The sequence below is a fragment of the Bombus fervidus genome, chromosome 13, assembly GCF_041682495.2.
Source record: "Bombus fervidus isolate BK054 chromosome 13, iyBomFerv1, whole genome shotgun sequence".
In the NCBI taxonomy this organism is placed as follows: Eukaryota; Metazoa; Arthropoda; class Insecta; order Hymenoptera; family Apidae; genus Bombus; species Bombus fervidus.
In genome coordinates, this window is record NC_091529.1 from 4,385,611 (window position 1) to 4,399,130 (window position 13,520).

At 30.6% G+C, this 13,520-nt stretch overlaps 2 protein-coding genes across 4 annotated transcripts; one reads left to right on the plus strand and one right to left on the minus strand.

Moving 5' to 3' along the window:
- Positions 1–735: 735 nt before the first annotated feature.
- On the plus strand, positions 736–5,153 carry LOC139993610 (phenoloxidase-activating factor 2). 2 transcript variants are annotated; one of them, XM_072015519.1, is made up of 6 exons: positions 736–890; positions 2,717–3,085; positions 3,624–3,929; positions 4,015–4,283; positions 4,528–4,691; positions 4,822–5,153. In XM_072015519.1, exons 2-6 carry the CDS (start codon positions 2,733–2,735, stop codon positions 5,023–5,025), a joined length of 1,296 nt encoding a protein of 431 aa, XP_071871620.1. In that variant the 5' UTR covers positions 736–890; positions 2,717–2,732; the 3' UTR covers positions 5,026–5,153. The 2 variants fall into 2 exon arrangements, with proteins under 2 accessions (XP_071871620.1, XP_071871621.1); XM_072015520.1 differs by having other exon boundaries at positions 737–890; positions 2,717–3,052.
- A 5,715-nt stretch (positions 5,154–10,868) lies between these two features.
- LOC139993619 (transmembrane protein 230) lies at positions 10,869–13,266 on the minus strand. 2 transcript variants are annotated; one of them, XM_072015531.1, is made up of 4 exons: positions 12,711–13,266; positions 11,865–11,980; positions 11,587–11,709; positions 10,869–11,399 (listed from the first exon to the last, which is right to left on the minus strand). In XM_072015531.1, the coding sequence occupies exons 1-4, from the start codon at positions 12,733–12,735 to the stop codon at positions 11,262–11,264; spliced, it is 402 nt and encodes a 133-aa protein (XP_071871632.1). In that variant the 5' UTR covers positions 12,736–13,266; the 3' UTR covers positions 10,869–11,261. The 2 variants fall into 2 exon arrangements, with proteins under 2 accessions (XP_071871632.1, XP_071871631.1); XM_072015530.1 differs by lacking the exon at positions 12,711–13,266 and adding an exon at positions 12,421–12,559.
- Positions 13,267–13,520: the final 254 nt, after the last annotated feature.

Genomic DNA, 13,520 nt, shown 5'->3' on the forward strand with positions numbered 1-13,520 from the left:
AAAACAGAGAAAAGTATATAATTGTGGTGATATTGCGCGAACAAGAATGGTTTGTCTGTATTAGACCTATATGCCCAAAACAACAAAGAAAGGACAAAGTAATAACAAAGAAATAACTTTAGTATCTTTTTTTGATTTGGAATATGTACAAGTAACTGAAATCAGAATAGTTAAGGAGTATACTTGACCTTAACATAAAAAAATGGCGAATTCTAAGAACATATTAAATTCCCGACACGTTTTTTAGAAGCAACAGCAGTTGAAATTAAATGGAGATAGATACAGATCCTCGAGAGGTTATCGTTCGTTGAATATACGCAAAGTTAGTGACCTGTTACAATCTTATTTTTACTACTAGAAATACCACTGTTTAAATTCACGAAAACTTGTTTCGGTAACGAATCCAAGAGGAAATCAAATTCAGTTTTTATTATGAACATCTCGAAAGACAAATTTTCGAGTTTGAACATCAACAGACTTTGGAAATCAGCGTTAAGACGTACGTATTGTAAAAAGTTGTACAATTTATAAATAATAGCGTGAAAATTTATGAGTAATAACGAGATTGTTAAAAAAGGGAATTCTACCTATTCCGAAAAGGAAAGAAATCTGTTCGTGTACGTTCCATGGTTGCGCATGGGGAATACCACCTAGCTGGTGGGAGCAAGATCACATCGATATCCAATGGGTTAAGAGTTCAGAGGAAACATAATACGCGTTATATATGAACGTTGGAATGGAGAATCATGAAATCACTGGTGGGGGCAATTCTCATAAATGCCCGAAGCTTGGCTGCTATATGTGCAAACGAAGAAATCGTGAGCTGGACACTTTATCGTGTAGCTCTTTCAGAAGAAAACTCGGCAGCGTATATTTAAGATTGATTTATAGTGAGTACCCTATTGTTTTTGATATACGAAGTATTAAACGAACGTAATATATTGTATTGTAATTATATACTTTTTGGTGTTTAAGGAAATTAAAAAATTAAACTAATAGGAATAAGATTATAAATTTTAGTTTTTTCATTTTTGTAAAAAAATCAGTTTATTAATTATGTGAATAAGCCTTGTGGAACTACAGAGAAATTCTAGGCACAACACGTGTCACGCTGTTTATAAAGATATAAAAGAAGGTAAAGATATGAAGAAATTGTTGGAAGTTTTCTTGGAAGTCCTTGACGGGCAATACGAACACTTGTTTCCTTGAGATGTGATAAATACGAATGTACTTATTACTGTTAGAGGAATTTCTGTAAAAGTATCTTTGATGGTTGATTTTATATCTAAGTGACAAGTTCGTTCGGTTAATCGACGTAAAAGAGTGAAAGAATATTTCAGTTCGAGAATGTGGATGTTCCAACCGGGTGGTCAACCGGTTTCACATAACAGTGTCAAGTAGATCAAGAAAAAGGTCAGTGTCACGAATGCGAATCTGACACGAATTCGGGGACAGATGCTTACATAATAATTTCCCATTAAAACGATGCTTCGTTAAGTTTTACACTCAGTTCTTGGCATCATTGTTTTGACTGCATGTTTCTACGATTTTTCGTTTTGATGATTTTATTTACATCTCTTTCAAGCTATCGCGATAAGTCTTGGAAGTTTCGAACAGGAAAGTTTTGCTTATTTAGAATTCATGGATTATTTAAAAACATTGCGTAATATGCTGGACAATTAATCGCGTTCAGCCACCCATGACGAAGTTTATAGACAAATGTTGGTTTACGTTTGGTTACGCAGTAAAACGATTATTTTTTTCTAGGAAACCTTGAAACGCTTGCCTTAATTTCAATGATTGCGATTATATTGCGAAACCAACCAATTATTATTCATTAGACCGTGAACTCCTCCGGATTTCTATAGTCTCTTCAAGTCGAATATTTCCCAGAATATCAAACGTATTTTTTTATCGAGGTAAACGACAATTACATTTATCAATATAGTTGATCATCTGTCTCGTCGACTAGTGTAATGAAGATAAATTATCTTACGTTGGACGCTGATGTTGACTATGAACGATTACTCTGTGTATATGTTTTGAAAGCGTTAGAAGAAATTAGTATGAAACTACATAAAAGACGAATAATGGTCAATGTTAATGATAGAACGCCTCGAGTTTCCCCTATGATAAATTTTTCTAAACGCTTCTCGTATTCTTGTTTATTTAAAGGGGAAGGAGAGAGGAAGGGAGGGATATCGTCACGTCATACCGGTTTCATCTTCGTGAAGTCATTCTTATTTATATGCAAAACAAAATGAGATTACCATAGTCAGCCTATAATCTCTTGCGATGCCCGTAGACATTTACCTTGGGGCATCCATTTGAGTATCGATTTTGTCCTTTTGCGGACATTCAAGTATGTGCAAACTATCGATGAACCAACTGCATTTTCTCTTTTTTTTTTTTTTTTTTTTTTGTGAGACCGGCATAACTAGATTAACGAGTTTTCTTCATAAAAATATTTTATTGCCTCGAGAATCTTCATTCCAAAAACATTGACCGATCAAGTAAATTATTTAATCTATCCTCTCGAAACTTGACAATTTCCCCATGGGTTTATTCCAAACCCGAGAAAGGTCTGATTAACATCGTCTTAACCGACAGTCCCTACTTATAGCATTTCAAGAACTCAAGGCCTCAAGAGCCATTGCACCTTATGCTCTTGAAATTGTAAAGATTCACTCTAATCTATAGAATAATTCTGTTTCAGAACTTTCAACACAGCAATGTGGAGAATACTATTGACACTGGCCGTGTCCAGCTTTTCTTTGGTTGTATCAGCCCCCCCAAACGATGGTGGATTGGATTCCTTGATAGCGAGCCTATCTGGGACAAATTCTTCAACTCAGGCCCCTATCGCAGGCGCTGACTTAAATGCTTTAATATCGGACATATTTACTCAACAACCACCCTCCACTACAGCGGCGACTATTTTGGGTACAGATAACAAGCCGAAACAACCACCAGAAGACTGTACATGCGTGCCGTATTACCTATGTCGAAACGGCACCATTTCAGACAACGGAGAAACACTCATTGATATCAGGTTCGGTTCGGATGATGAGACTAGTTATGTGGGGTAAGTTCTAAAGATTAGTCTCAAAATGGCAAGTGTTAGTACTGTTATTGGCAGAAGTAATGCACGATTGTCAGGTAATATTGGATTAATTGTATCTACACTAAGAACATATAGACATATTTATTGAGTACGTATAAATACACAGCAAAGCTGATTTTGCATGTACGGTGATTCGTTGTCTAACAAAATATGTGGGTATCAGGTTTGTTTATTACTTGTTCGTGTGAGTGTTACTTCTCATTGAATCGAACGTGCATGCCGCATGAGACTATCTTTGGATTTACTTCAAATAGATTTTTCAGTTTATGTAATAAAAGTGATATCGTCAACTACTTTAACTAGTATTACAGTTAATATTCTTTTGATGTGGCTTTTGAAATATGAAGTGAGAAATTTGTCTAGCCAGAAATGTTTACACATCACTGGATCTTAATAGCGTCATTGTATAAATTATATCTTATGTTTTTGTATCTTCATTATAATATTGATTTATGGAAATACATAATACACAACAATATACACAATGTTAACGATACAGAGCCTCATGGAGCAAGTGCGCGAACTACTTGGACGTCTGTTGTAAGCCACCAGACAGGACTAATCCCGATGAAATAATTACGCCCTCGCCAATCGAGAGAAAAGGTTGCGGGCAAAGGCACCCCAACGGTGTTGGTTTCAGAATTACCGGCGACAAAGATAATGAAGCGCAATTTGGCGAATTTCCATGGATGGTGGCTATATTGAAGGAAGAAATGATTGGAAATGAGAAAGTGAACCTTTATCAATGCGGAGGTTCCTTGATTCACAAGCTGGCTGTTTTAACAGCCGCTCATTGTGTGCAAGGGTAAATAATCTAGTCCCTCTAAATATTATGATTGACATCGATTCACCTGGCATTTTGTAACTAAACACTTATAATTTTCCAATAGAAAACAACCATCTGAGTTGAAAGTTCGTGCTGGAGAATGGGACACGCAAACTAAGGACGAAATATATCCTCATCAAGATCGTAAAGTGGAAAAAGTAATCGTTCACCAAAATTATAAAGCCGGCACTCTATTTTTTGATTTCGCCATTTTGATCTTGTCTGAGCCGCTGAATCTTGTGGACAACGTCGATCTCGTTTGCCTGCCAGAACGAAATGCTGTGTTCGATAATTCTCGATGTTTCGCTAGTGGCTGGGGCAGAGACATCTTTGGTAAAGATCTTCAGGCGAGCGCCTACAGTTTTACGTGGATTTCGAACTACTAGAAAGCGTGTTGATATAAACACAATACAATTACGAAACTCAAGCGAGATTTGAGAATCGAGGATTTTCCGGTTATAAATTCGTGCCCAACCAACCGAACCAGCGTGTCTCTAATCTATCAATTTGAATAGATCTATTCAATCTTACTCTAAAAATTCTCGAACTTCTAATTGGAACATTTTTTGGTTTATAGGTAAGGAGGGACACTACCAGGTAATCTTGAAGAAAGTAGAATTACCGACAGTGCCTCATAAGGAATGTCAGAACAAGCTTCGAGAAACTAGACTAGGAAAATACTTCATTCTTCACGAAACCTTTATGTGCGCTGGTGGAGAGCCTGGCAAAGATACTTGCAAAGTAAATTAATTATTATACATAAATCCTATAATCAGTCGTCAAATCCATTATAGCTTTTTTATCATGTATTATCATGCAGTATCACGTAAATCATATATCATGTATTATAGAATATAAAATTTTTTTTTAGGGTGATGGAGGAGGTCCTCTTGTATGCCCCTTGAAGAGCAATCCTAGTACGTATTTGCAAGCAGGTATTGTAGCATGGGGAATCGGTTGCGCGGAAGGTGGAACTCCAGGTGTTTATGCCAATGTTGCCTCAGCGCGTGATTGGATCGATGAACAAATGGCTTTTAACAATCTGGATAATACCGTTTACCAACCTCAAGCATAGACTGAATGATTTTTGCAAATCGTTTTATAAGTTTGTATAAATAGCAATTAATGTTGTTTTTCCATGGAAAGACTGCTGTGTTTTTCGGGTACTATTTTTTTTAATAATAATGTACGTGAGATCCGTTAGTGGATTTTTTTTCAGAAAAATATTCCCTCGATGCTTAGATATTTTTTTACGATTCTAAATAGCTCTGACACTACTTTTTTGGCTAGACCTTTCCTCTTCCCCTTTGTATTGTAAAATTAAACGTGAAAAGTAAACGTGGAAAGTAAACGTAAATACCTAATGGGAAATAACAGTTTCTATAAAGTTAAAGCTAACGATTGAATATAATTTTTATATCGAATAACCAATCTGTCAAATATCTCCACAGTTAAAAAGTATGGAGATAACAAAAAATGTTAAATAATGGTGATCATAAAATTATATTTGGTCGTAGACCTTGTCACGTAAAGTTCGTGATAAAAAAGGAAGAGCTGAGCAATAGCTTAACTTGACTGTCCTTTTATATTTTTATATGCTTTTATTCGCAAAAGTGGTTAAGTACAATATTACAATGAAGTAGCGAAGTTACAAAGTATTAAAATAGTTGTTCAAATCGCGGCTAAGACTATATCCAAGACAAGTGTTGTGGTCGAATGTTCGCAGTTTTATATGTTGAGTTTGTCGGAGTTGAAGAGTCTGGAGAAGTTCCTGAGTGCCCTACGTGATGGGAAAAATTTGGTGTTGGGCCGTGTGCAAAGGTAAGGTCAAAGTCTAAAGGTTCATTGTCAAGTAATAGGGAATGACGTGGATTTGGATATGGTCGTTGTCACAACTTCTACAAGGCGAACTTAGTTCGTGTTCGGCAAATGAAACAGCTTAAGCACACCATTCCATTGATTCTCTTCAGATACGCTATAGAGATAGTCCAATGTATTGTGTTTCCAGACCCTTAAGCGTATTTTAGAGAAGTATGCCTTTTAGAAAAAATAAAGTGAACAATCTTTCGTTGAGGTTGGTTATAGGTGCTAGAAACGTTCACAATTGCTTTTTTTTATTGAAATGCAACTTTCCAATCAATGGTTGACATAATAATTCGTTTACACGGCTGTCGCGCGGCGGGGTCTTATTTCAAGAACTTTTGTATATATACATGTATGTAAACGCGGTAAGTCACATAAATTTTAAGCGTTTCATTTGTAATACATGGATTGAAATACATTGAAATAAATATAATTGTAATAAATATGTAGCTAGTATGAAATTTTTTTTTATTTTATTATTTAATTTGTACCTTACAATTTGTCGAGCTGGACATTTGGTAAATTTTTCTAACTTAATTGCTAAATAACATGTGGATGGCTACCCCTAGCGATATACCATTTTCGAGTTTCTATTTTATTTATTTCTTTAGCGAAGTTAGGTGGATGTTTTCTTTTTAATCTTCTTTCTATGAGTTTTGCTCGCTTCAGCAGCCAGCTGGTTTGGATTTTGCCGTTCTTCTCTTGTATCTTTGTGCGTACCTACCGATTTCTTCCTTGACCGTTGGTATTTATTAGCCTTTGCATATATCCTCCTTTCTGACATACTAGGAGGCGTTGACTATTGTATTCAGTATTTTCAATTGTAACAACTGTAGTAGTATGAAATAAGCGCTGTTTTTATTAAGCTTTAAAAATTATATTACTGCCATAGTTAAAAAAAACTTATATTTTTTATATAATTAAAAATATCTTTTTCTGTTTAATTTAACATACCCTACATTTAATTGTACTTGTAATTTATTTATGTGAAAGATTTGTATAATCTTATTTGCATTCTTTGTAATAAGTTTTTGAATTTAATGTCATGAATTTATGAAAGAATCAAGAAAATTTTCTAAAATTCATGTACTAATTATTTACGGTATAACTGTTAATATAAACACTTCCTGTTGGAATTAATTATTCGAATAATTCTGTACTTTCTAATCTTCTTAACTGATAACAGGCATGTTCGTAATTTATGGTAACTTGTGCCTGCCTCCTCGTACTTCTAGTTGGTATAAAAATATAGTAGGTGAGGGTAAATAAGTTGTGTTGTAAGAAAACAATGGGCACTTAAGGCTTCAAACGGCCCTGAAACGACGAACTTATAATATATATATATATATATATTCATTGTACTTTTTGACTCTGTAACATCAATTGTTCTAATGTCCGTCTACGAACGTAACTTCTAATTTCGATCAATATATTTATTCAAGTCAGGCACACTAATCCAGAAACAGCAGTCACATCACAAAAATAGAAAAATGGCTACAAGATAAAAAAATTAAAGCAAACCCCAGTAAATGCAACTATATTACATTAACCATATTACATCTAATTGAATGGCACTCACATAACATAAACAAGGCAAGTTAAATACCTAGGACTCCACTTAAACACACGACTTACATGGAAACAACATACTAAATCAATTATAGACAAAATACGGATAAAAAGAAGACAGATGTACTGGCTATCAGAATTAGATCAAAATTTAAAAAAAGGTAAATATAATGAAAATTACAATTCAGACTGTAACAATAAAAACCTTGTTGAAGAGGGAAATAATATAATACATACTTCAAATAAGAATTCATATAAGATTCATATAAGAGCAAAGATTTATTAAGACAAAAATGTAACAGTACTAACCAGAATGGTACTATTAATACTCCCAAAATAGAAAGTTAAGTAGAAGTTGTGTACCATCAGAGAAAAATGAATCTTATATATTATATAATATAATCGTTATATATTAAAAATATTTAAAAAATTATACGAGTTAAAAGTTTTAACCAATGATATAGCATTCAATACTATTGAATGGGTGAAAAGAACTGGATATTCTATCAAAGTGATTACTGATACACTGTGAACCATTGTGAATAATAATGACTTGAATTCATAAATTGGGTTTCAAAAATGTTAAAAGAATATATTATACCCGGTGAATATTGGATTACATTGAAAAATTTATTGCTTAAGGTAGGACATCTGGATCCAAAAATTATAGAAATTATTTTACAAGAATGTATAAGCACACAATCACATACTGAGGAAGTAAATTTTAATACTATACATAAATTATAAAATAAATTATAATATACTGTCATCCTTTAAAAAATTTCTTAAAAATAAAAACAAAATTCAAGGAATAAAAGAAGATATTCTATTTGAATATAATCAAGGCATTGGATCACCAAATTCATGTTCTACGGTAAATGAATCAGAGAGATTATTAGAGACATGAACATATAAATATATTTGAGAAGGACACAAGGAATTAAAAAGATAACAGTGATAATGTATAAGATGAAAATTATTCTTTAAAATTATGTACAATAGGTAAACAAAAAAAATAAAATTTCTTGTTTTACATATTTGCTGTTGTCACAAACATAATTTATATAGTGTTCAAAAAAACCATATAATATTTGTATACACAGCATACTGAATAAATGAACCTTAATAAACATAGATTGTCATTATGATAAATGACTTAGTACCAGTATAATGTGTCATATGTATCATATAAATATTGAATGGTCTTTTTTGAATTCCTTGTATAGTTATTCTTGGGTGTTTATTTATGTTATTTCTTTTTTATGTTTGGGCATACATATATTTCTATGTATATATTTTTTATACTTTTAAATTAAGTTTTATACTTATAAACTAAAATAGTTAATATATATATGTACATATATATTTTTTGTTGTTTAAATCTGACAAAAATAATTAGATAAGTTTTTATCGATTACATAAAATGTTATTAGCTAATTCTCAAATTGTAGTATAAAATTTATGTTTTATATTATTTTAAATCATAAATGCTAAATTTGTATGAACTTGTTCACTTCTATCATAATTTACTATAATAAAATAAAGATTTACTTAAGTGACTTAAGGATGATTAGAATATGGGAGTAGAAAATAAGAAAAATCTTTATATTCATTGAGATAAGATCACAATAGGCAAAAACCAATATGTGACCTATTATTACTATAAATAAAATAAAGATACATAATTAAATGTTAATATTTATTTAAAAATTCTCATAAATATATTTTATTTTTTATGCACCTTATAGTCCAAACTAGAGTGACTACTGTATATTACCAAATATCATTTGATATTGATAGATACGCTTTGATTAATTTAGCCAAGAAAAATTTGTGAGAATTAGCATATATATTACTTAAAGATATGTACAGTATGGTAAAATCACAAATTCATTTCTGTAAGATTAATGCTGCAATTATTATGCTCTTTGCTGAAATATACTTAACAAATCAACAACTTATAGAAGCTTTTTTGTTACTCAGATGTGAGTTAAGAGTTTTCTAATATGTTGGAGATGATATTTAAAATAACAATTATAATTAACTATAGTAATTTTCATATAGTTTACTCTTTTCAGAAACTAGTATCATATATACTGATCCTTGTAAGTGAAAATTACTGTATACTGTAAAAGATATTTCTCTTAGAGTAAAAATAATGACCATTTTATTAGATGTATTTTGTAAAAAATTTCCAGTATATGCTTGTTTTCTTCTGCAATTTCTAGTTTAGAATCAATATAGCAATTTTGATCCAATAGGTAAGATAAAGTGTATTGGTTATACAAATATGTAACAAGTATAAATTTTTTAATTTTTACTATCCTTTTTAGATCTTACGAATTTCGCAAATAAACTAGTACCAGTGCTTCTGTTAGAAAAAGATGACCATTTTATTGTGCGTATTGTAAGAATGATTAATCGTTACGATCTTACATTAAACACTGTTACATATCGTACATTAATTGCTAAGCTATTTGATACTGATATCGATTTGTCAAAATGATTATATCATACTGCAGTTGGATTAGGAATATATTCTAGAATACAGGTAGGACAAACAGATACGTACTAATGCATTTTTATATTTAAAAAAATAAAATTAAAATTTATTCATACGAAATATTTATATCGATACATATATTATCTTCATTATTTTTTGAGATCAGTTGTCTCTAATGGTACATCTTAATATAAATATTAGGTTGTCCAAAAAGCTTCTTTCGTTTCATAAGATGATAATAAATGAACAATTTCTGTTTTATATTATTTTACTGAATTAGGTATAATCCATTTCGTTATATTTCTATCATTACGTTCATGCATAATTCAATAAACTAATATAAAACAAAAAACATTGTGCGTCTATTATTTCCTTATAAAACGAAAAAAACTTTTCGAACAACCTAATACCAATTGGACAAAAGAAGAAATATATCTTGCAATACTGGATTCAATGATACAACTTTTATTGCATGTTGAACATGGACTCGGTAATATTAACCCAAGAGAATTCAATATATATCTTAATTTTGAGGCAAGTTATACCCCATATAAAATTCATTACGGAAATTTACCAATTTCATAAATGAACTTTAATTCTTTACAAAATATCCCTTTAAATAAGAAATTTATTGGTGAAAGACCAATCTGAAGGATTGAAAAAAGCAAAATTTTAATGAAAAATATATTGAGAAGTCAATTTAATCCATCCATTTTAATAGCAAAAGGGAGGGCAGATAAAATATGTAAATTAACTAAGAAAAGTGCCTTAAGTTATTTAAAAGATAAGATAGAAAAGTAATGAAAATAAGATTGCACTCCTTCTCAAAGTGGGTAACTCTTTGGATTAATATTTCTTTACATTTTTCTAAACATTTTTATACGTATTTTTGTTTTATACGTAAGTTATTACAAATTAAAAAATGGCTTTGTTATTTTTAAGTTGACTATGTTTTGGTAGATTGTACAATAAAACTGCACAGATCATTGGTATTATGTAATTACACAATGGTAGAATATGTACATGCGAATTTGTGTTCTTCTTGAAAGTATACTACAGTTATACAAAAATAACATGTATTGTAGTTGTAATACTGACAATTAAACTTTTGATATCCTGAATAATTGCCATATGTTTTAAAATTAAATTAAATTAAATTAAGGTTAAATCCAATACTTGCATAAAATGTACAACAAATGTATTAAGTACAATACCAAATTGTACTATCATATTAGCTGTAAATACTTACATATGTATTTCAAGAAAAACATATATCTACAATTTATATAAAACAATTTGATGTAAACTAAATGTTTAATATATTAATAACGATGTTCAACTTTTCAACTAATACTTAGTAAAAAAGTTGTAGTCCATTAATCAAACTCTGGAATATCATCAAATGAATAACCTGGTACCTTTTGATAAGCTAAAATAGCTACCCTCATATGATAAGCACCTGGTATAAACATTAGAATTCCTAAAATAATAACTGGCCACATACGATCTGAATACTGTAAAAGATAAAGTAATTATTAAATACACACTACATATATTAAATTATATTGAAATTGTCATTACAAATAATACAGCTACAAGTAAAATGAATAGAATATTCTTCTTAGATATGATAAAATGTAGTAACTGTATTATATATTTTTGGGTTAAAAATATTTAAAAAAGGTATTTAAAATATCTTACCTTTGAATCAATATGTCCACTTACAATTAGACTACCCATGATGAGCATAATAGTACCTCCAACAAAAAGAAGAGCAGCTAACATAATGGCTTTCCATGGTATTTTCACAGGTGGATTCACAAACTGTTAGAGATAAATGTAATTAATCATTAGTATTTGTCTTTGTATTATTTTTAATTTAATTACTAATTAAATATTTTGATAGACTTTAATTAATGTATTTACGTTATTATGAAGTAGAAGAATATTTAAAATTTATATAAAGGATGATATCTGACCTGTGAATCAACAAAGCCATTGTCAGTTTCTGTAAGCTGTGTATAATCCACGTTGTTGAATTGTCTGTCACCGCTGCCAGGTTTTCTTCTTGACATACTCACTTTGTTACTATAATCTGTAAAAACGGATAAAACACATTGCATTCCTTTTCATCTTTTAAAAAATTACGTATTTTTACAATATCCAAATTATTAGTGTCTATATAAACAAAATTAAATTAATTTCTGTTTTATAGTATATAGTTGCACACAAATAAACTTATCTTGCACAGATAAATAGCGTGTTTCAATTATTTTTGGCAATTTAATTTATAACAATTTTTATTAAAAATCTTTTTTTTTAATATGAACTTTATTATTACTATTAGCATGTAATACTTATAAGTATCATTTATATTACTACATAGTTTATTTATGTATACATATACATACTACACAAATATAATACATCAATTGGGCTTACAGTAGTAAACATTTTAACCTCTTTTATATACACATATATTCTATAATTTATCAATAACTCGCTGTACTTAGATAATTCTTAATTAACACATACCATCAAAAATAATATAGAAAATTATTAATTTTTCATTCGTTATATTCGTTACAACAACTATACACAAGCTCTTGCAGGTTATGTCTATCGATATTTGATAACGCGCGTTAAGTTCAAGACGCATGCGCGTCTGTTAAAAGAAGGGATGACTAGATATCGAGGGAATATTTAAATACTTGATTTACCTATCACCGACTATTAATGAATAAAAATGAATGCTCTGCTTTGAACAATTTATAATAATACTTTAGTATCAAAAATTAAAGAGGAAATCAAGAAATAGAAACTACCTGTGCCAAACCAGCTCGTCCACATATCAATTAACAGTTGCACACTTATGCTCGTGTTGAAAATATGTAATTACTTTCTTCTTTATCCACTTTCCTATCGACAGAGATAAGATTGCACGATCTTCTGAACGAAAAGATCATGCTGCGTGTTCACTTTAATAAATTTCTTTAATAGCATATTCTTCTAGCAAATGAACTAAATTCTGAAGTTTGCTACTTTTTTGACACTCTTTATATTGATATAAGAGATTCTATAGTCTCTTAAAATACTTGGTTAAATTATCCAAGATCCAATAGTTATGCAAATGATTAGATAAAATTGTATATGACCATTGTTGCCTGCTCTTTCACAAGTTAAGAAGGCTAGATTGGTATTTTCCATACAAATTTTTATGAAACAACATTGCTGATTCGTTATAAAAAGCACACTTGTGAACGAATTTGTCACATGAAACTTAAGTAATTTACGTCTAGACTTTCCTTACGCACACCACTGGCATAGGCAACTTTAACCTCGAGATTTTCGATTACGTTTGTCAGTCGGTCGGATCGATCTGCGAAAATGAAGAGAAGTGGAAGCTGTGCTTTTCTGCGCCACAACGTTTGACGCAGTACCGTACAATGGCGAGGGTTCATACAAACGCAATAATGCTTAAAATTTTCCACACAAATATTCCATTGCAATATTTTTTATTTACATTCATATCACTATTGTACATAAGACTGAAATTAATAAGAATGAAAAATAATGGAGTATCGAAAATAGATATATGTATATGTTTTCGTCATAGGAATTAATAAACTGTCAAT